The 24,206-nt window shown below is 35.4% G+C and overlaps 1 protein-coding gene across 5 annotated transcripts in view; it reads right to left on the bottom strand.

The window, feature by feature from the left end:
- NUP35 (nucleoporin 35) overlaps positions 1-24,206 on the bottom strand; it is a 50,090-nt gene that overhangs the window by 4,108 nt on the left and 21,776 nt on the right. For 2 of the 5 annotated variants that reach the window (XM_025933495.2, XM_086719102.1), the window contains exons 5-9: positions 15,869-16,010; positions 13,020-13,089; positions 12,094-12,222; positions 10,871-11,035; positions 9,162-9,820 (exon numbers count right to left, since the gene is read on the bottom strand). In XM_025933495.2, coding sequence (XP_025789280.1) covers positions 9,743-9,820; positions 10,871-11,035; positions 12,094-12,222; positions 13,020-13,089; positions 15,869-16,010 — 584 coding nt within the window. In that variant the 3' untranslated portion in view covers positions 9,162-9,742. Of the gene's footprint in view, positions 1-6,011; positions 6,122-8,910; positions 8,990-9,161; positions 9,821-10,870; positions 11,036-12,093; positions 12,223-13,019; positions 13,090-15,868; positions 16,011-24,206 lie in introns of those variants that run through there. The other 3 variants (XR_015255379.1, XR_015255378.1, XR_015255380.1) reach the window with 3 other exon arrangements.

Raw genomic sequence — 24,206 nt, 5'->3', positions numbered from 1 at the left:
AATAAATAAATAAATAAATAAATAAATAAATAAATAAATAAATAAAGTAAATACCAACAGCAACAAAGATTAGAAAGGACCAGAGAACACCACCAGAAACTCCAACTCTACAAGCATCATAATGGCAATAAATTCATATCTTTCCGTACTCACTCTAAACGTCAATGGACTCAATGCTCCAATCAAATGACACAGGGTAACAGAATGGATAAGAAAACAAGATCCACCTATATGCTGTTTACAAGAGACCCACTTTAGACCTAAAGACACCTTCAGATTGAAAATAAGGGGGTGGAGAACCATCTATTATGTTAGTGGCCAACAAAACAAAGCCAGAGTAGCCATACTTATATCAATCTAGACTTTAAAATAAAGACTGTATCAAGAGATGCAGAAGGGCATTATATCATAATCAAGGGGTCTATCCACCAAGGAGACCTAACAATTGTAACATTTATGCGCCAAATGTGAAGGCACCCAAATATATAAATCAATTAATCACAAACATAAAGAAACTCATCGCTAGTAATACCATAAGAGTAGAAGACTTCAACACCCCACTCACAGCAACGGACAGATCATCAAATCAAAAACTCAACAAGGAAACAATGGCTTTGAATGACACACTGGAACAGATGGACTTAACAGATATATTCAGAACATTTCATCTTAAAGCAGTAGAATATACATTCTTCTCCAGTTCACATGGAACGTTCTCCAGAATAGACCACACACTGGGACACAAATCAGCCCTCAGCAAGTACAAAAAATTGAAATCATACCGTGCATATATTCAGACCACAATGCTATGAAACTCGAAATCAACCACAAGAAAATATTTGGAAAGGTAACAAATACTTGGAGACTGAAGAACATTCTACTAAAGAATGAATGTGCTAACCAAGAAGTTAAAGAGGAGATTGAAAAGTATATGGAAGCCAATGAAAATGATAACACCACAACCAAACCTCTCAGATGCAGCAAAGGTGCTCATAAGAGGAAAGTATATAGCAATCCAGGCCTTCCTAAAGAAGGAAGAAAGATTTCAGATATATAACCTAACCTTACACCTGAAAGAGCTGGAAAAAGAACAGCAAATAAAACCCAAAACCAGCAGAAGACAGGAAATAATAAAGATTAGAGCAGAAATTAATGCTATCGAAACCAAAAAATCTGTAGAACAGATCAATGAAACCAGAAGCTGATTCTTTGCAAGAACTAACAAAATTGATAAACCACTAGCCAGTTTGATCAAAAAGAAAAAGGACCCAAGTAAATAAAATCAAGAATGAAAGGGGAGAGATCACACCATCACAGCAGATATAAAAACAATAATAAGAGATTATAAGTAATTACATGCCAATAAAATGGGCAATCTGGAAGAAATGGACAAATTCCTAGAAACATATACACTACCCAAACTGAAACAGGAAGAAATAGAAAATTTGAACAGACCCATAACCAGTAAGGAAATTGAAATAGTAATCAAAAATCTGCCAAAAACAAAGAGTCCAGGACCAGATGGCTTTCCAGCGGAATTCTACCAAACATTTAAGGAAGAGTTAACACCTACTCTCTTGAAGGTGTTCCAAAAAATAGAAATGGAAGGAAAACTTCCAAACTCTTTTTATGAAGCCAGCATTACCTTGATTCCAAAACCAGACAGAGACCCCACTAAAAAGGAGAACTATAGACCAATTTCCCTGATGAACATGGATGCAAAAATACTCAACAATGGGGCGCCTGGGTGGCTCAGTCGGTTGAGCGTCCGACTTCGGCTCAGGTCACGATCTCGCAGCTCGTGAGTTCGAGCCCCACGTCAGGCTCTGGGCTGATGGCTCAGAGCCTGGAGCCTGCTTCCGATTCTGTGTCTCCCTCTGTCTCTGCTCCTCCCCCATTCATGCTCTGTCTCTCTCTGTCTCAAAAATAAATAAACATTAAAAAAAAAATACTCAATAAGATATTAGCCAACCAGCTCCAAGAATACATTAAAAAAATCATTCACCACAACCAAGTGGAATTTATACCTAGGATGCAGGGCTGGTTCAATATCCACAAAACAATTAACATGATTCATCACATCAATAAAAGAAAGGACAAGAACCATATGATCCTCTCAATAGGTGCCAAGAAAGCATTTGACAAAATACAGCATCTTTTCTTAATAAAAATCTTTAAGAAAGTAGGGATAGAAGGAGCATACCTCAAGAACATAAAAGCCATATATGAACAACACAACGCTGATATCATCCTCAATGGGGAAAAACTGAGAGGTTTCCCCCTAAGGGCAGGAACAAGACAGGGATGTCCACTCTTGCCAGTGTTATTCAACAAAGTATTGGAAGTCTTAGCCTCTGCAATCAGACAACACAAAGAAATAAAAGGCATCCAAATCGGCCAAGAGGAGGTCAAACTTTCACTCTTCGCAGGTGACATGATACTGTATATGGAAAACCCAAAAGATTCCACCAAAAAACTGTTAGAATTGATTCATGAATCCAGGAAAGTTGCAGGACATAAAATCAACGCACAGAAATCAGTTGCATTCCTATACACCAACAATGAAGCAGCAGAAAGAGAAATCAAGAAATCAATCCCATTTACAGTTGCACAAAAAACCATAACATACCTAGGAATAAGTCTAACCAAAAAGGTGAAAAATCTATACACTGAAAACTATAGAAAGCTTATGAAAGAAATTGAAGAAGACACAAAAAAATGGAAAAAGATTCCATGTTCCTGGATAGGAAGAACAAATATTGTTAAAATGTCAATACTACCCAAAGCAATCTACATATTCAATGCAATCCCTATCAAAATAACACCAGTATTCTTCACAGAGCTAGAACAAACAATCCTAAAATTTGTATGGAACCAGAAAAGACCCTGGATAGCCAAAGCAATCTTGAAAAAGAAAACCAAAGCAGGAGGCATCACAATCCCAGACTTCAAGCTGTATTACAAAGCTGTAATCATCAAGACAGTATCAACAGACACTCAGATCAATGGAACAGAATAGAGAACCCAGAAATGGACCCACAAACTTTGGCCAACTAATCTTTGACAAAGCAGGAAAGAATATCCAATGGAATAAAGACAGTCTCTTCAGCAAGTGGTGCTGGGAAAACTGGACAGCGACATGCAGAAGAATGAACCTGGACCACTTTCTTACACCATACACAAAAATAAACTCAAAATGGATGAAAGACCTCAATGTAAGACAGGAAGCCATCAAAATCCTCGAGGAGACAGTAGGCAAAAACCTCTTTGATCGTGGCTGCAGCAACTTCTTACTCAACACGTCTCTGGAGGCAAGGGAAGCCAAAGCAGAAATGAACTATACTGGGACCTCATCAAAATAAAAAGCTTCTGCACAGTGAAGGAAACAATCAGCAAAACTAAAAGGCAACTGACAGAATGGGAGAAGATATTTGCAAATGACATATCAGATAAAGGGTTAGTATCCAAAATCTGTGAAGAACTTATCAAACTCAACACCCAAAAACAAATCATCCAGTGAAGAAATGGGCAAAAGACATGAATAGACACTTCTCCAAAGACAACATCCAGATGGCCAACCAACACATGAAAAAATGCTCAACATCACTCATCATCAGGGAAATACAAATCAAACCTACAATGAGATACCACCTCACACCTGTCAGAATGGCTAACGTTAACAACTCAGGCAACAACAGATGTTGGCGAGGATGCAGAGAAAGAGGATCTCTTTTGCATTGTTGTAGGGAATGCAAGCTGGTGCAGCCACTCTGGAAAACAGTATGGAGGTTCCTCAAAAAACTAAAAATAGAACTACCCTACGACCCAGCAATTGCACTACTAGGCATTTATCCATGGGATACAGGTGTGCTGTTTCAAAGGGACACATGCAACCCCATGTTTATAGCAGCACTATCAACAATAGCCAAAGTATGGAAAGAGCCCAAATGTCCATCGATGGATGGATAAAGAAAATGTGATACACACACACACACACACACACACACTGGAGTATTACTCGGCAATCAAAAAGAGTGAAATCTTGCCATTTGCAAGTACGAGGATGGAACTAGAGGGTATTATGCTAAATGAAATTAGTCAGTTAGAGAAAGACAAAAATCATATGACTTCACTCATATGACAACTTTAAGAGACAAAACAGACTAACATAAGGGAAGGGAAACAAAAATAATATAAAAACAGGGAGGGGAACAAAACAGAAGAGACTCATAAATATGGAGAACTGAGGGTTACTAGAGGAGTTGTGGGAGGCGGGATGGGCTAAATGGGCAAGGGGCACTAAAAAATCTACTGCTGAAATTATTGTTGCATTACATGCTAATTTGGATGTAAATTTTAAAAAAATAAAAATAAAATGTAAAAAAATTGTAAGTTAAAATAATATTGATCCAACTTATTTACTAACCAGTTAATTTCCAAAACTGGATTTTGGAGTTACAACAGCTATACTTTTGCTTCATTAACATTCAAAAATCTTACCACCTCATTAAGAATTTTAACTTTCACCAGCTTTCTACATCAGGTAGAAATCCCAACTCTTTTAAAGCCTACTACCTGGACCTACAAAAAATACAACTATAGTAGTGTTTAATTTTGTGGGGGAAGAAGAGGATAGAAGTTGGAATGGGGCATATGGACATTGCTGGTTAAGATTCTATTTCTTGATGAGTGGTAGTTATAAGATTATTCACCTTATAATTCATTAAAGTGTATTTTAATGTTCTGTACTTATGTCTTATTGGGCAACTAAATGTTTCTTAAAAAGGAGAAAGGGAAAGGAAGCCAAAAGAGGTTTTGTTTTACATACAATCTAAAAAGATCAAGACCAGATATGCAGAAGACTGAGGTCAGCCACCCCACAGCCCAGTGTACAGATAGGATTCAACTGTTAGACCCAAATGAAATGGGAGGCAAGTTCCAACTGAGAAAGGAATTTTCAATGCCATAGCAAGTATATACAGTAGCAATTCTCCAGAGTCTTCATTTTTCAAAGTGCACCAAAGAGAAATATCCAGAGATTTTAGGGACTGACACAAGGTCATAGGGTGACACTGATGAACCCAGATGTTCTCATGGTTCCTGTTAGCATGAGGCCATAAGGTCTGGTGATAAATGGAGCCCTGGCCCACCCCTGTCTAACAGTGGGCAAATCTGTCTTCCAGTCAGAGAACTCTTGATTATTCAAATAGTGTGCATTGATGGCATCATGTTCACTAAACCTGCAAGAAGGTAAGTGGCAAATACTCAAGACATCCTCTAAAGACAAATGTATGCCAGTTGGTAGGAGGTAAAGCACAAAAACTCAGTTCTACTACATTGGTGAAGTTATTAAGTTCTACCACTGGGGCATGCTAAGACATCGCTCTCCAAAGAATAAATTATTGTATCTTGCTCCTACTACCACTAAAAAAGCTACAGCACTCGGCAGCCTTCTGGATTTTTGAGACAACACAAAATACATGGGGACAATGCTTTAACCTATTCCTAAGTTTTAGTGGGGCCACAGTGAGAGAGGGTACCACACCAAGTGACTTAGTAACTAATCAGTTACATTGTATATCAACCATGTCACCAAAGCTGCCCATCACAAAAGCTCAGTACTGTCAGATTCACCAAGCCACCAGCCTGGCCAGCATGGTAATAATCCATGGTACATTCAGGATGGCTCCCAAGCAGGTCCACAGGCTCCCAAGTTTCAAGAAAAAATGGCCCAGAACTCTAAATCACTTACCTCCAAGGTACTAACACCTCTCCCTTTCACAATCTATGACTTAATTGGAGTTCACTACCATCAGCCAATAGGGGAAAGGAAATCCAGGCTTTATTCACAGAAGGATCAGCTTGCTGTAGGCCAACCACACTCACTGATGCCATATTAGACACGAGTGGACTTGAAAGTAATGAGGGAAAATCCACCCAGCGGATTAAGCTTCAAGCAATGAACCTGGTCAGCACTTTGGTCATGATGTGATGTCAAATTTAATGCTCACCAAAGACTTTGTGTCAACAGCTTTCCAGTTATTTAGCTCACATGAGCACATTCTGTGGTCCATTTCCCAGGAAGCACTCAAGGAAAACATGTTTCCTGAATTCCTGCAAACTGATATGTAAGAAGTAATTTTTACACTTCAAAATCAGTTTTGCTAGAAATAAAATATTTTGTTCATATTTTTCCTCCCAAGTATCTTAAATGTAGTATTTGCTCCTGGCATAGTGCCATATAAGTTTTGCTCTTCTAAGTCACTTGCTGTTTGTCTAAAGCCAAATGAGAAGTTTCTACATAGGAGAACATTCTCAGGTAGGCAGGGTTTTCTTTCAATATGTAGTTCCAAGTATTTTTTTTAGCATTCTTCATGTAATTTGTTATATATATATATATATATATATATATATATATGCACACATATATACATACATATATGTATATATTTATTATATATTATATATATTTCATTATAGAATTATGTTATAAAATAAATATTTTTTAATTTGTCATTTTCCCACAAATCCTTTTTATATCTTTTCTGATTTCTAAGGCCAACCTACTTTTTGACATTCTAGTTCCCATAAGGCATTACCTGCTTTTGTGTTTAGTCTAGTTTAGTCTTCATTTCCAAATTATTCTTCCTTTTATTTCTAGTACTTTCCCAAACTTTAAAAATTCTGATTATTGGTATTCTTTCATACTTCGGATCACTTTCAAATGATAGAAGTCATTTAAAAATTTTTTTTGACATTTATTCATTTTTGAGAGAGAGAGTAAGAGAGAGAGACAGCGTGAGCAGGGGAGGGCAGAGAGGGAGACACAGAATCTAAAGCAGGCTCCAGGCTCTGAGCTGTCAGCACAGAGCCCAACGCGGGGCTTGAATTCTCAGACCGCGAGATCATGAACTGAGCTGACGTCGGACACTTAACCAACTGAGCCACTCAGGTACCCCAAAACATCTTAGAAGTCATTTTTAAATAACCAGGTCATAGTTTTGATCTATTATGGGCTTGCCTTTCTGGTGTGCTTCCAATGTCTATATGATACTTTGTTCCTTATCCTCTTATTTTGTATAACAACTTTGCATGACTATAGTTTTTTGTTACTTATTTTTGTGTGAAATCAGCTTTTCTGAACTTTTAGGAAAAGGCTTGGTTCAGGGTAACTTTTTTAGCTTTCTCAGTTCCCAATTCTGTTGTGTTTTGTAGCATTGAAAAATATGGGAGTTTGCTTTCTTAGATTTTCCTAGCTGTTTTCTGTTCAGTTTGTTTTTTGTTTTATTATTTTATATACTTTTTAAAATGAGATATAATTGGCATGTAACATTGTGTAAGTTTATGTCATAGATGTGTTGGTCTGATAGATTTATAGGTTTCCTGGCTCTTTTTAAGTAAATGATGTGATGGAGATAAAGACAAGTAAGATAAAACACTGGATAAAAACACAAACCCAAACATAGCAAACAAGTACTTTTAGTCAGAAAGCAAACTTCATGCTCCACGAAGGTCTACAGAAATAACATGACCTCTCAAAAGAAACAAAAAGTATAATCCTTTTACAAAAATGTATAAAACTCAAATACAAATGCTAGGGTTTAATGGGATCTAGTAGCCACAGTTCTACTTTGAATAAGTGAGTTCTGTATGTTAGAAGATATAAAATAAAATCCTATTTTAAGCTGGAATAGAAAGACTTCAATATGTAAGTATCAGAATAAAAATTCTCTATAACGATAAATGGATTTTCACCAGGCCAGTACAGTCCTTAGTATCACACTTCACCTCAGAGAACTAAACAAATCTTTAATGGTAGTTTGCTGTGATTTAAAAGGCATATCAATACTTTCCATACAATGTGTTATTTTAGTTATTCTTTATCAAGAAGTATTGAAGATAAAGAGATGCTGATTACCTAGATACCTATACTACGGTGAAATATTATTTCAATTAAAGGCCTTTTCACTCAAGAGCCAGCTTAATGAGGTTCTCACTGGCCAAGGGTGATAATTTGAACAAAAGACTAATGACACCAAGTGACTAACACAATGAATTTAAAACAAAAAAACAAAAAAACGCTCTAAGTGCATAGTGATACTGCAGAGAAAAACATTTTTTTTTTTAACTCACTGGACACCAATTAGAGTTTCCAGTGCGCCAACAGTTACTCTGAAAAATAACAAAGGAAAAGGATCAAATATTTATCCTGCCATTTTGGTATGAATATATTCCATGTAACAAAATAGCCCTAGTGGGTGGAGCAAAGTTTTTATATATAAAAGAATTCCAGGTAATACATGCAACAGAAATAATAGACTTGGAAAATCATTTTGCAAACCTTAATGAAATAACTTATTCAGGCAAATATCACTAATGTATGCTTTCAAAAACATAATGCAAGAACGTTATGAGGAATTTTCCAACAAGGTGCTGGGCTTCTACCCATGTGCCCAATGACCAATTTGAGCCTCAGTAAAAGTGGGACAACCAAATTAAATGTCTCTTGATTAAATATAAAGTGCACCATACTATCAAGTATTGTTGCTCAAAAAAGAAAAAAAAGAAATCAGAATCTAATTAATCTTCCCTAGATCCAACTTTTAGGATATGGGATAAATGACAGAACAAGTTAAACAAAAAAAGCAACTGACCACATTCAGTCTATGAGACACTGTAGGCAACTCTCACAATTCCTTCAAGAAGTCACGGTGTAAAGAGAGCAGGAGCTAATTTAGATTTCAAGATACTTAAAAGACAAAATAATCAAATATATCATGTACACCTACTCTAGATAGTGATTTGTACTAACCAACCATAAATATATTTTGGAGGTAACTGGGAAATTTTTTAATGGGCTATATATTAGATATTAAGAAACTTACTAATTGTTAGTTATGATACTGATACTGTCATTACAAGTGGGAATGTTCTTTTTTTGATATATCCTCAAGTACTTAGATTAAAATGACATCACATCTGAGATATGCTTTAAACACAAGGGAGAGAGAAGAAACCACTATGGCAAAATATTTATGGTTATATGGTTATTAAAGCTAGATTACAGTATGTGGAGATTCATGATGTATTTTCTCTATTTCAGCAGACACTTCAAATTTTTTTAAATAGTTAATAAAATAACAAGTCACTTTCAAAAAATGTTTAATATATAGAATTGTCAAAGTTTATTATCACAAAACTTTAGTAGGTTTTTAAAAAGACTTTTGACTTTAGAATACTGAAAGATGACAATCCATGACAGGACATATATAAACAAGGATAATTAAAATATTAAATACTATCTAAATTAAAAATCCATAATTCAAATTGGTTGGTTATAATCTCTGTGTATTGTTAGGAGTTGTATAGTTTACCCTTCATGAAATTCACCCCACCAACTCATGAAGACTACAAAACCTCACCACAAATTCAATTATACAATTTACAGTAATCAATGCTGAGTTTTTTGTGCTTAAAGCATGCACTAACACAGAAAGCACAAAATCCTATTTACAGGGATTTTTTGTTTTCTTTAAAACGTATCTCAATCATCTTTTAAAGTGCAAGCTACAAATATGCTGTATCCTTAAAGAAAAAAGGATTCTAAGAAAGTGAGAGAGAGCGATTCAGCACTGCCAAGAGTGGTTATATAACTAACCAAAGGCAAGCTGGCAGTACTGGGCTAACTCTGTTTTAGTGTAGCAGCCTCCTCCGTGGTAGGTGATTCTTAGTTCTCACTATACTACCAGCCGAACATGTACTCCATTGCTTTGGATACAAGACTTTCATCTTTTTTTGGCGTCTGTCTGTCAGAAATAACCTATTAAAAAAGCACACACAATTGTTAGGCTATAGTTTCTTAAGTATCATGTCAATTCTAGAGTTAATGGCTAATTTAAAAGAGCCAAACAGTTAAATGCATTTGTGGTACCGAATTGTATATTTAAAGAAGAAGACAGGGATTTAGTTAGAACAACTTTATGCTTTAAAGCACAAAATCCTATTCCTTTGGCAAGACAAATTCTATCTTCTCCTTATATCAGAAAACTGAACAAACAATACAAAAGCTACAAGAGATGAGGGTTTTAAAATCCTTAGGGGTGCCTGGCTAGCTCAGTCGGCAGAGCATCTGACTCTTGATCTCAGGGACATGAGTTGAAGCCCCACACCAGGCATGGAGCCTACTATAAAAGAGACAGGACTGGTTTAAAAGAAAACCTTAATGAAAAATCCAGTCCTAGTCTCCAAATTTCAGGGGAAATCAAAAGACTAAATTGTCACTCTCTATCTTACTAAATTAAAAATGTTTTATTTGCTGTTTCAGGTCTGTGACTAGGCAAATTCAGAACCTGATTAATTAAGTAGGAGACAGTAACATACTGAATGAGAGTCATAATACTTCTATCATTCTTCAATGAATATAATGAACTTTCCCTTTAAACTTTTTTGAAACGAGAAACAGTGAAATGGGAGCTGGTCAATGGTCTCTTTGATAACCACAGCTACTCCAACATGAGTGAGGTTCTTCATTTGTGAGACCATCAGATTTAGTCATCAGTTCAACAAGTTTTTTAATATTCCCTCACACCAGAGATGTTCATAAGAGAAACTTTAATGTATGCAAGTATAACTTAGAAAAAACTAAAACTCTCAAAATGTTTTAAATAATGGCAAAATTTTTTTTAAATTCAAGGTAAGTTTTCAATTGGCCAAAACTATAATTTTTAAAATAAGGAATTTAAGAATGCAAATTTATAGGGATTTCATCAAGGCAATCACATAAGAAATATTTAATGGCACACAATCCAATGGTTAAACATGCTATGCATTTCACTTTTTCAAGTTTATCTTTATCTAATTCTTAAAATACCTGATAGTCACTAGTAGAAGCTTTGTATGCTGTAGCAAGAGGTCTCATGGTAGAAATCCTAGGAGCACTTCCAGGCTGGGTTGGTGTGCCTACAGTTTTGATTGGTGGTGTAAAGGCTAGAGGTGGAGATGACAAAGCACACCTGTCATGGTTTTCCATAACACTCTGGAGAAAGAAAGGTAAAGAACTTCTCTGTTTATAAACATAATATGCTATTATCCACTATTACACCCTACTTAAAAAAAAAAAAAATTATTGAAAGAGGCACACTTTATTTGATCTAATTAAACTTTCAAACAATTTTAGGCTTGATAAAGCAATACATGCTTCTTAGCTAGTATTTGAGATCTAATGCTCAACCAGAAAGCTCACTTCAGTGATCTCAAACATCCTCAAGATGACTAGAGACTCACAAGAGTAAAAATCTCCTAAAAAATACTATGAAAAACCCTCAAGGGAGAAAAAAGAAGATTCTTGGGGAAATCCTGGGGGAAGTAGGGCATGAAATTCCAGTGCTACTCAGTAGCCAGGAACCCCAGATTCTCCTCTGGCCTCTACAAACATCTGTTACAGCATAATATAATAATTACAGAACTCTAAAGTAACCACAGATTGTAAGAACAGGAGCCAGACCTGCTTTGCGCATTAATGTGTATATATGAGCACAGTGCCTGGTAGACAGAAGTTCATGTATAATTACTAAAGAACAATTATGATGATTTTACAAGCCATGAAGTATAAATTGTTCTCAGTATTATTTATAGGCATATAATAGTTTTTAAACATTTTAAAATAAAATGACTAAAAAGTTTCAGCCATTAAATAGTTAACCCTGTTACCATTCATGTGAAGTATTTCATTTTGAAAGAGCAGCATTCCTTTGAAGTATTTAAAGATTTTTATGTTGCTTTTGCACAGGAGAATGAGCTAGAAGTTAGGAGACCTAAAATCTAGATCTTACCTTTAACAACTCTAGATAAGTTACCCAAGTCCCATTGGCCTCTTTATCTATAAAATGAAGGAGTCAGGATGGATTACCTCTAAATTCTAAAGTCCCATGACTAAAAATCTGGCTTCCCATGAAAACAATACTATAACATCATCATATTTTACGAAGAAAAAGGGGCACAGTGAAGCAAAGTGACATAACTGCCAATGTCTATACTTAGACTTGTACTCTTCATACAGATGAAGCCATTTTCCTTACATCAGCAATAACTTACTTTATCTATACATGGTTTTACACCAATCATGATGGACTCTCCAAAAATCCTCCCATCTTTGCTTAAGGCTTTCCGAGCCTGCAGTTTAGATTGATAACGAATATGCATCCAATTTCCTGTGTTAGACATCTGCAAAGAATGAAGTTGTCCCTTAAAACATAAAATATATAAAACCTAACCATGAATTTTATTAGAAAATACAAAGATAAGAAGATATATATGCTTCTACTTTTTATTTGATGCCCCATAACAAACTGAATGCTAGGATTCAACAAAAATCCTATTAAACAGTTTCAATAATTTCTACCTCTCAATTCTCCAATATAAAGAATACGTGGCAAAAATTCTCTGAAAGTAATTCTCAAAAGATAATGGTTTCTTATAAAAAGATCTTACTAACCCTTGCTATGAAATTGTTAAAACCTGTATTCATCAATATTATTTCTGTAGGAATTAAGTCAATCCCTGATAACAGAAAAAAGATTTGTTATTTATAACTTGCTATAGGTAAGACAAGGTAAGATACTTGTTTTTAAAAAGCTCTCTACAAGCTAAAAAAAAGCCCTATGAACTCTGTAAATAAGGAACTTCTCTTTTCTTTCATCTCCAATAAAACAAGCAGATACTGGAAGACAGTTATATAATATTTGGTGTAATTTTTGTTAAGAGACTATGAAGCATTTAAGGAAAGGGGGGGAGCATGAAATTCTCGCTCTCTTATCTTCTCTCTTTATCCCTTTTATTAACTACTATGCAACCTCTAGCCTTCTAGACTCTAACAGACATATTCAATGAAAACTTAAAAAAAGAAAGAAAAACTTTTAAGTTTGGAAAAAAGCAGACAATATTCAGGAGCAAAGTCTCCCTCAATTCACAGCTTCTCTTTCTTCACACTAAATCTTGAACTGAAAAGAAGTAAGCCTTACCACATGTTTTAAGATATTCCCGTACTGTGCAAATTGTAATAATATATAGGAAGCAGATGCTTGAGGAAACCTGAAAAAAGAGTTGTCCAAACAGTCAACTTCCATAATAAATACAAATGCAAATTACCCTACGTATAAGTATTTCAAGATAAGTTTCCCCCAATGGACTAGAATATTAATAGGAGATCCCTGATCATTCTGTTTTCCTCTGTATCAGCTAAATATATCATTGCCCATTACTCGAAAGCAAATATGTTAAAATTAGTTTTGACTCAGTCATTCTTCCCCATCCCCAGATTCCACATATGAAATCTCTAAAATTCCACTCTCACTGCCATTCTCTAAAATTCCACTCTCACTCTTAGAAAAGAATTATCATGTCACAGCTATGTATATAATTTATTCTACGAGGGCATATATGCGTGTGTCTATGTGTGTGTGTGAAATACTTAGGTATACTACAGCTATTAAAAGGAAAAGAATTTTAAATTATATGGTCATATTATTTACACACGGAGTACCAACTGAAAATTCAGAAGTTTAGTTCTAAATCAAAAATGAAAATCAATACCAGCATCATTAGTATAGAAACATTTAAAAGGGTGGTTACCAAGATTTTAATAGCCATATATCTCTGAAAATTTTTAAGTGATTTTTCTTTTCTTCTTTATAAAGTTCCTTATGGTTTAAAAATATTTTATGAGGTATTATTACTTTTATAGTCCAAACAATGAAGCTATTTTAAGTTGAAAATCTGGAGTTTCCTTAACCAGTAGCTTTAGTTATCGAGAGCTTGCATTCAGGACTGAAATTTTATTTTATGTTATGTATGTTTGGATATAAAATTTCTAACCTCAAAGAAAAGCAACAAATGAGGCAAAGTGCCTACAAAGAAGAGCTGAAGAAAATAAAAATGAAAGAGAAATAATGGTTCCAAGAGAGGGGAGGTACTTGAAAAATAAAATGTAATTCTAAGACTCTACGACCACTTTGAGTGGAAACATTTCAATACCCTATAAAAGAACCACCCCAAAACAACGAATGATATATAATGATGACCTTGAGTCAGTAGGAAAAAGTTAAATTATCAAAGAACATATATATTTTAGATGTACTATCCTATAAACAGTCAAAATAAAATATTTTATCTCTTAGAAGAAAACATTTCAGTTCTCGCAATCAAACTCATACAGAGGGTTACTAAAACATAAAACCAACAGAAAGTTAATAGGTGGAAAAGTGTGTATCTTAAAAATGAAGAAAAAGACTAGCAGAAGATATTCAAGTAATTTATCCAATTACTACGGAATCTTGAAAGTGACACATTACTGAGCCTGACAGACTTGGGATGGGACACCCAAATTCAAAAACATAGCCATGTTGTGAGAGAGTATGAAAATTTAAACACACACAAAAAAAGAAAAAGGTCAAGAAGCCATCCAATTGCTATGAGCTATGCATGGGCTTTCTGGGAATAAAGGAAAGCAATGATCTTGCTTTTTTACCTAAACAGAATCAATAACACACAGACTCTCTCTGGAAGGTTACACAAAAAATAGGTGGCAATTACTGCCTTAAAGGGGAGAAAAACTGTAGTTGGGGACACAAATGGAAAGGAAAACTTTTCATTGTATATTCTTATACATTTACTTTTGAATTTTTAAATTTTAAATAAACTGAATATACATAGTCTATTCAAATGCACTAACATTTACTGTGCATTGTTCTTTCTTCAAGAAGCTCAAGTGTTATTGTTATATTTTTTACCCCAAAACTAAATATAGTAAGGTCCAATATCAGTAGGACCTATCACACTTTCAGAAGCAAACCTTATGTAGCATGGCATGAACAGTAACAACTTAAAAATCAAAAGACCTAAGGTTTTTTGCTGACACTTTACTAATAACTATATGTAAACCCCTGAATAAATCACTTAGTCTAACACCTCAGTTTTCTCATATGGAAATGATGCAATATGATCTCCAAAATGCTTTAAAGTACTTTTTTGGATCTAAAAATCTATTCAAAATGTATCCAGGAATATCATGTATAATGTCTACTAATATCCAATATCCTGTGACTATAAAGTACCAACCTTGTGACATATATGCATACACACACACACACACAGACACACACACACACACACACATCTATACACAAATGAAATTCAATTTGTTAGTTCCAAACTGGTTAAGTCCAATTGAGGGAGAATAACCACTAGAAAGAAGGGAGCTTCGTAAGTCTAAAGAAGGATTTCTGTTCCGTTATCCAGCAAATACACTAAAGAAAATACATCTGAGAAGCAGATAATTTTTTTTAAAGTATCAACAGGGGCGCCTGGGTGGCGCAGTCGGTTAAGCGTCCGACTTCAGCCAGGTCACGATCTCGCGGTCCGTGAGTTCGAGCCCCGCGTCGGGCTCTGGGCTGATGGCTCGGAGCCTGGAGCCTGTTTCCGATTCTGTGTCTCCCTCTCTCTCTGCCCCTACCCCATTCATGCTCTGTCTCTCTCTGTCCCAAAAATAAATAAAAAACGTTGAAAAAAAAAAAATTTAAAGTATCAACAAATACTGAACACTAATTAATAATAGCATGCTGAAGTGTCAGCATGATTTGTACTAATGTGTGCAACTTATTCTGAAATGTACCAACAAAGAAAGATGAATTAATGGAACATAAAACAAATGAAGTAAAACATTAACAACTGTAGAAGGTAGGTGGTGGGTACATGCGTGTTTGCTGTGCAATATTTTTTTGGGGGGGGAACATTTGATAATATTTATTATGAAATGTTAAGGAGTGTTTGGTGTTTAGTTTTTTTGGAAAGGTAAATGATTCAGAAACCTTACCCGAACACAGTTACCCAAGTGTCATCGAGGTGATCTTCAGAAGTCAGAGAATCTCCTTGAGTATAAAAAGGATCCAACTGTGCAGGAGATAATGTTGTCTTTCGTGGCTGACCAATGTTTGCTGGACTAAACATACTTTGCCCTATATTAGTATATTTAGTAAGTTAGTTACCAATATAAACATCTTGGTTTATTTTAAATCAAAGCTCTTGGTTGTAAATGAAAAGATATATTAAAAGTTAGCAATTGCATAAATAGTTCAAGATACGCAACTTGTAATCAAATGATCATTTTATACTACTGTACAATTTCAGGTCATTAATAATTGAGCATAATTTATGATTTTGTAAAAGTTTTATTTTTTATAAATTTGCTAATGTTTTAATTTCCAGTTAAGCTTATACCAAAAGGGTCTCCAATCAACCTCAAGGACTACTATTGGATTCATCTTCCAAATCTACCACTTTCATCACAGCACATCTGCCTTAGAATTATGCAATAACTCATTACCTACAGAATAATCCAAGAAGCTCCACAAAATAGTTCCAACCTATATTTTTCAATATGTCCCTAAACAGTATCTACCCTAGATCCTGAGATGCAAATGCAGTTTTCTTTTACTCAGGTAATTTCTAACTTAAATGTCTAATTCTGTTCTTTCTTTGCTTATCCTTCAATAACAGCTACCAACTAATGAGTACTTCTACATGTCCAAAATGCCAAACTAACTGCTTTACATGTTCATTTTATTTCAGAGGCACTGTCCTATTGAAACCACACGTTTCTGAGAAGTGGAAACCATTCTTTCCTCTTTGCAGTAATGATAATGATTCACTCAAAAAAAAATATTTTTTCAGTGCCTAAATACACACCTAGCATCATTATAGGTATGTATTGAAGACACAGTAATGAAAAGTAAGACCAAAATAAAAAACAAAAAATAAAAAAATAAACAAAACCCCATCTATCTCTAATGGAGCTTAAATTCTAGTAGAAAAGAGACAAATAAGTAATACCTAGTACATTAGAAAACAGAAACTCCTTGAGGCAGCTAGGCAGTTCAGTTGGTTGAGCGTCTAACTCTTGATTTTAGCTCAGGGTAGGATCCCAGAGTTGTGGGATCGAGCCCTGGGTCAGGCTCTGCTTGGGATTCATTCTCTCCCTTTTCTGCACTCACACTCTCTCTCAAATAGGAAGGAAGGAAGGAAGGAAGGAAGGGAGGGAGGGAGGGAGGGAGGGAGGGAGGGAGGGAGGGAGGGAGGGAGGGAGGAAGGAAGGAAGGAAAATCCTACAGAAAAATAAAGCAGTGTGTACCTATATACATACATGGAAGCGTTAAATGAAACAAAGATTTTGCTGAGGTGACATTAAAATAAAAACCCAAAGAAGGGGGAGGGCAAAACATGCCAGTATCTGAAGAAATAAACGTTAAATGGAGAAAAAATCCCATACAAAGGACCTAAGAAAGGATATGATTGGTGTTTGATGAACAAGACAGTGAAGAGGGGATGTGAGGTCAAAACAAGTATATGAGCACAGTGAGAGGTAACAACAAAATCAGATCCCCCCCAAAAAAACAACTTTGTAAGCCACAGTAAAGGCTTTGGCTTTTACCTCAAACGAGTTGGCAAGACAATGGAAAATTGTGAACAAAAGTGTCGTAACAGGACTAAAATTTTGAAATAATAATGAACAGCAACATTTCATTTATTTATTTCATGGTACTTATTATACCATTTTACAGGTCTAAGTTTATTTAATTCTAACCATCTTACAAGGTAGGTTCTATTAGTAACTCCACTTAACGAATTAGGAAACGGGATGTTAATGTCAAGAAGTGCAGCCAAAATTCCAATCTATGCAATCCAAATTCAAAGGACAAGCTCTTAGGAAGTAATCTAGTTAACATTTGTATTTACTACACCAGCAATTCTACAAGTATGGACTGGAGACTCTGAATAACTTACAACCTCTCTTGATGGGATCAGCCAAGTCAAAGTTATTTTCATAGTGATTTAAGGTTTCATTTGCCTTTATACTCTTAATTCTCTCATGAGTACAATGGACCTTTCCAAAGGATGCTTGATGCAATTCAATCAAACATTCAATCAAGCACCGAGATTGAATACAGAAGCAGATATAAGGGGATGTCTAGGAGGTTAAGCATCCAAGTCTTGGTTTCGGTTCAGGTCATGATCTTATGGTTTGTGGGTTCGAGCCCTGCATCTGGCTCCTATGCTGACAGCGCAAGCATACTGGGATTCTTTTTCTGCCCCTCCCATCCTTGCGCGTGCTCTCTCTCTCAAAATAAATAAATGTTTAAAGAAAAAAAAATGCAGATATGAGAATTCAACTCTATTTTAAACCAGACATTAAAATTTGAAAAACACAAAGCAATGTCATTCTCATCATAATCTTTTCTTGTAGAAAAGTTATTTTTTAAAGTTCCTTATGTTTACATGAAACAAATTACATTAAAATGAATTAATACATACTGTAAAATATTTTTTTTAATTTCTAATGCAGTAACTACCAATAGGTATAACCCCAAACCTCTCTGGCCTTTAATTTCTAAGAATGTATTAAGGATCCTACAACCAAGAAGCCTGAGAACAACTGTTTTACAGGGCCTTGTACATCATTCACAACCCACGTTTACTGATTTTCTGGAGGTTCTCTGCTCAATACATTCTAACTGTGTATCTGCTGCTTAGTCATGTCATTTGTCCTGAATTCCCAGTTGAGTTGAAAATCAACCTATCATTCCAAAGTGTCTGTAGTCAAATGGAGTTCTCAAAGTATATTCTTAAAAAAATAAGGCGGGGGGGGGGGGGGAGAGCTAGTGTGTTAAGTTTTATAAAAGGCCATATAATATATTATCCTGATGGGAGATTTATAATGCACATAAAAAAAACTTGTGAAGATTAGTCAATAAAGAAATATTTAAAACTTTATTCAACCCAAAATTTCCTATACTATAATGACTACATTTTACCTTCATAAAACACATACTTTGGTAAATGCTGATCTTGGGTTGAGTACATTGTATATACCTTAAAAATGCTTGATTAATGCACATAGGAACTGCTATTAGGAAATGAGCAATAAAGCTAGTATTCAAATCCAAAGCTGAGATGCAAAAAGGGTAACTGAGTTTTCCTACTCATGAATACAGAATGATTTTCTTAGAACCACACAAAAAGAAGTTCTCTTAACAAAGAAACACATTCAACGACCAGTCACAGTGACACGCTGTTAATCCGTAACAAAGAAGGATTGGAGAATCAAGTTACTTTCCAGATACAACACTAAAAGATCAGAGTAAATTTTAAAAAGGAAAAACCTAAACAGCCCCCCTGCAATCTATTTTGGAACATTCTTATTTTATTTTAGATCCTCATGTTCCAACTGCTAGTGAATTACAAAAAATAATGAAAATATCTTTAATGTATAGGGGGAGAAGGAAGTACAACACCTTGCTTTGAGGAAGGTAACACATAATTGTGTCAGAAGCCCAGAAAGGATTGGACTGGATGGCAGAAGGCTAGTGTTGCTACCCCTGAACCAATCATTCACCTTGCTAGAGAGCATCATGGGAAGATGAGTGGGAATAGAGTAAAAGGGTTTGTAGTTAGTTCACACTATAGTTCTATAACTTAATGTCACAATTAAAGAGAGTTACTGAGCCTTACTTCCCAAATATTACAACAAAAAATAAAAAAACAGTAACAATATTAATGATAATTGCTAACAAGGATTGAGCATTTATACTATGTTCAAGGTGGGATTACAGGTTATTTGCATGTATTCATATTTAATCCTAAAGGCACTTCTATAAGATAGAACCTAGCTTCTGCTTTTTACATATGAAGAACACAAAACACAAATGCGTATCTAACATCTATCCAACATAGAGAAGATTAACTGAAAGAGTATGTTTAATAGGTTCAATAAATGTTAGTTTCCATTTTTACCAGGGCAGCATTATTCTGACACAAATGCCAGATTAAAATCAGATGATCATCAACAGATGCAGAAAAAGCTTTTGACAAAAACAAAACATTCTCTCATGATAAAAATGCTCAACAAACTGGATATAGGAGGATCATACTTCAACATAATAAAGGCTATATACGATAAGCCCACATCTGACATCATATTCAGTGATGAAAAGGCTGAAAGTTTTTCCTTCACAATCAGGAACAAGGGTGCCCACTTACCACTCCTTTTGACATACTACTGGAAGTCCTTATCAAAGCAATCAAGTAAGAAAAATATAAAAAATAACAGGCATCCAAATCGGAAAGAAAGATGCAAAATTGTTTTTGCACATAAAATAATCTTATACATAGAAAATCTTAAAGACTCCACTAAAAAAACCTTTAGAACTAATTAATGAATTCAGTGAAGTTGCAGAATACAAAACCAACACACAGATCAGTTGCATTTCTACACGATGACAACAATTTAATAACTAAAAAACAAATAAAATAATCCCCTTTAAAATACCATCAAGAAGGGGCGCCTGGGTGGCTCAGTCAGTTGAGCCTCCGACTTCAGCTCAGGTCATACCCTCGCAGTTCGTGAGTTCGAGCCCCGTGTCTGGCTCTGTGCTAACAAACAGCTCAGAGCCTGGAGCCTGCTTGGGATCCTGTGTCTCTCTCTCTCTCTCTCCCCCTCCCCTGCTCATGCTCTGTCCCTCAAAAATAAATAAATGTTAAAATACCATCAAGAATAATAAAATACAGGGGCGCCTGGGTGGCGCAGTCAGGTTAAGCGTCCGACTTCAGCCAGGTCACGATCTCGCGGTCCGTGAGTTCGAGCCCCGCGTCGGGCTCTGGGCTGATGGCTCAGAGCCTGGAGCCTGTTTCAGATTCCGTGTCTCCCCCTCTCTCTCTGCCCCTCCCCCGTTCATGCTCTGTCTCTCTCTGTCCCAAAAATAAATAAACGTTGAAAAAAAAAAAAAAAACTATTATAAAAAAAAAAAAAAAAGATACAGATACTTTAAAAAAAAAAAAAAAAAAAAAAAGAATAATAAAATACATAAGAATAAATTTAACCAAGGAGATGAAAGATTTATATACTGAAAACCACAAGACTCTGATCAAAGAAACTGAAAAAACAAATGGAAAGATATACCACGTTCACAGATAGGAAGGATTAATATTGTTGAAGTCCATACTTACCCAAAGCATCTACAAAATCATTAGCAAGATGAAAAGGCAGCATATGGAATGGAAGAAAGTATATGCAAACCACGTATATGATAGGGGTTACTCTTTAAAATATGTAGGAAACTCATACAACTCTACAGCAAAAAAAGTCAGCAGAGGAACTGAATAGACATTTTTCCAAAGACAACATACATATAGCCAACAGGTACCAAAATGATGCTCAAAACCACTAATCATCAGGAAAATGCAAATCAAAGCCCCAATGAGATATCCCCTCACACCTTTTAGAAAGGCTATCATCAGAAAGACATGAGCTAAGTGTTGGCAAGGATTCGAAGGAAAGGAAATCCTTGTACACTGCTGGTGGGAATATAAATTGGTACAGCCACTATGGAAAACTCTATGGAGATTCTTCAAAAATTACAAATAGCACTACCACATGATCCAACAATCCCATTCCTGGATATAGATCCAAAGAAAATGGAAACAGGATCTCAAAATGGTATCTGCATTTCCATGTTCCTTGCAGCATTATTCACATTAGCCAAGATATGAAAATAATTGAAGTGTCCCTCAGTGGATGAATGGATAAAGAAGAGATGGTACATATACACAATGGATGTTTTTCAGCCATGAGAAGGAAGGAAATCCTGCCATTTGGATGGCATCCTGCCATTAACATGACGTGCATGATAAGTGAAAGAAGTCAGCAAAGAAAAGACAAATACTAAATACTGTATGATCTCAGTTATATGTGAAATGTAAAAAAGCCCAACTCAGAGAAACAGAGAGTAGAGTAGTGGTTACTATGGCCTAGGAGCTGAAGGATATGGAGAGATATTGGTCAAAAGGTACAAACTTCCAGTCATAAGGTATGAATAAGTACTGGGGACCTAAACAACACCATGGTGGTTATTGTTAATAGTATCGTTTTATATACTTGAAAGTTAACACAATGGTCATTCTACAACATACGCTTGTTGAATAAACATACTGTATACCTTAAACATATACTTGTTTTATGTCAACTGTATCTTAAACCTGTAATAAATGTTAGTTTCCCTTAGTTATTATACCCACAAGACTTACCTGTTACTCCAGTAATAAAATGGAATAGTGTTAGACAAAAACTCACAAAAGTTAACTATTTTAACAATACTAAACTTCAATATAAATGATGTACTTGGTACATACATTGGTACTTCTTTTACATTGAAGGCACAAATATATAAAGTCTGAAAGATTTCCAGGAATGGTGTCCATCTCTTGCCTCCAAAAAGTAGTAAACCAAAACTATACCCTCAACAGTATCAAAAGTTAAAGCTAATCAATCAAGTAAAAACTATAATGCAACAATGTGATTCTAATTAAAGAGAAAAAATACGATCACCTAAAGATTTGAAAATTCCTAACTCTTTTAACTATGTCATACAACTTGCATCCATGTCCTTTAATTGGACTCAAATGTAGAAACCCACAATTAATCTAATTTAACCTAGTAATGCAGCCTTTCTTTCAGAAAAAAGTTTCAGATCACCTCAGCTCTATAAACGATTATTGAAGAATCTATTTAATTCAGAACAGAACATTCTTAGACATTACTAGGAAACAAGGAAAGATGCTCAAGATTGCTTACGTTCAGCCATCAAGTAACCAGGTTAACAAAAAATAGCTCAGTAGCCAGAAAGCTTGAAAAATGAATATTCAAATATTTTTATAAAAGCAATCACGAAAATGATGATATGCAATCATTATTAACTCTAGAGAACACAAAAGGTATACAAGAAGGAAATGGAATCTCAGTGTATTACATGACTGAGTCTTATAGATTTAAATTTTAAAACCAAGTTCATGCTTAATAAAAGAGATAATACAATTTATTGAAAAAAATCAAACTGCGGGGTGCCTGGGTGGCTCAGTTGTTTAAGCATCCATCCGACTTTGGCTCAGGTCATGATCTCACAGTTCATCAGTTCTAGCCCTGCGTCGGGCTCTGTGCTGACAGCTCAGACCTTGGAGCCTGCTTCAGATTCTGTGTCTCCCTCTGTCTCTGCCCCTTCCCTGTTCGTACTCGGTCTATCAACAATAAATAAACATTTAAAAAAAAGAATCAAACTATATACATGCTATAATACATTTATCTACCAATTATTCTTTTTCCTCATCATCACAGATGCATTTAATAAGTACAACACAGGGGCGCCTGGGTGGCGCAGTCGGTTAAGCGTCCGACTTCAGCCAGGTCACGATCTCGCGGTCCCTGAGTTCGAGCCCCGCGTCAGGCTCTGGGCTGATGGCTCGGAGCCTGGAGCCTGTTTCCGATTCTGTGTCTCCCTCTCTCTCTGCCCCTCCTCCATTCATGCTCTGTCTCTCTCTGTCCCAAAAATAAATAAACGTTGGAAATAAGTACAACACATTTTTTAAATGAGGATTTGGGGTGCCTGGGTGGCTCAATTGGTTAAGCATCCAACTCTTGATTTCAGTCCGGGTCATGACCTCCCAGTTTGTGGGGGTTCGAGCCCTGCATCTAACTGTCAGTGTGGAGCCTGCCTGAGATTAATTATCTCTCTCTCTGCCCCTCCCTGATGGCGCAAATGTGCAAACACATGCTCTCTCACAATAAGTAAACTTTAAAAAAAAATGAGGATGATTTAAAATGTAACTCACTACTTTGACAAGTGTCTGCTTATCAACTAACTTATCAACTATTCCTTTAGGAAATAAGCAAAAGCACACAAAAGATATTTTTAAATGAATTTAGTTCTTACCACAAAGACATGCCTTTAACATACAAAAGATGGTAAAGAGCATTTTAATATAAAATCTAAAGCCAATTCCAATTTTTTATGTTGTGTATTACCATTAAAAAGGTTCAATTTAGTTATGCTACATCATGTAATAACCTTCAAGCAAGAAATTAAATGAAGGCTCAAAATGAGACAACCATTATGACCTTTAAAAATAAAACAAATCAAAATTAAGTCTCAAACGAATAAGCAATCTAATTTTTGCCCTGTCAACTACTCTGAAAAACATAATTACTTATACATAATCTAAAACTATTTACATAACTTTAGCATAATTGCCCCCCACCTTGTTAATGTTTAATTGCTCCACTGATTTTACTTCCTTTCAATCAGACTTCTTGTACCCACATGCTAAGC

This window comes from Puma concolor, chromosome C1 (assembly GCF_028749965.1).
Source record: "Puma concolor isolate L17-30 chromosome C1, mPumCon1.1.hap2, whole genome shotgun sequence".
Taxonomy (NCBI): domain Eukaryota; kingdom Metazoa; phylum Chordata; class Mammalia; order Carnivora; family Felidae; genus Puma; species Puma concolor.
Note: the sequence above shows the minus strand (reverse complement) of the source record. Positions and strands in the feature narration are given on the sequence as shown.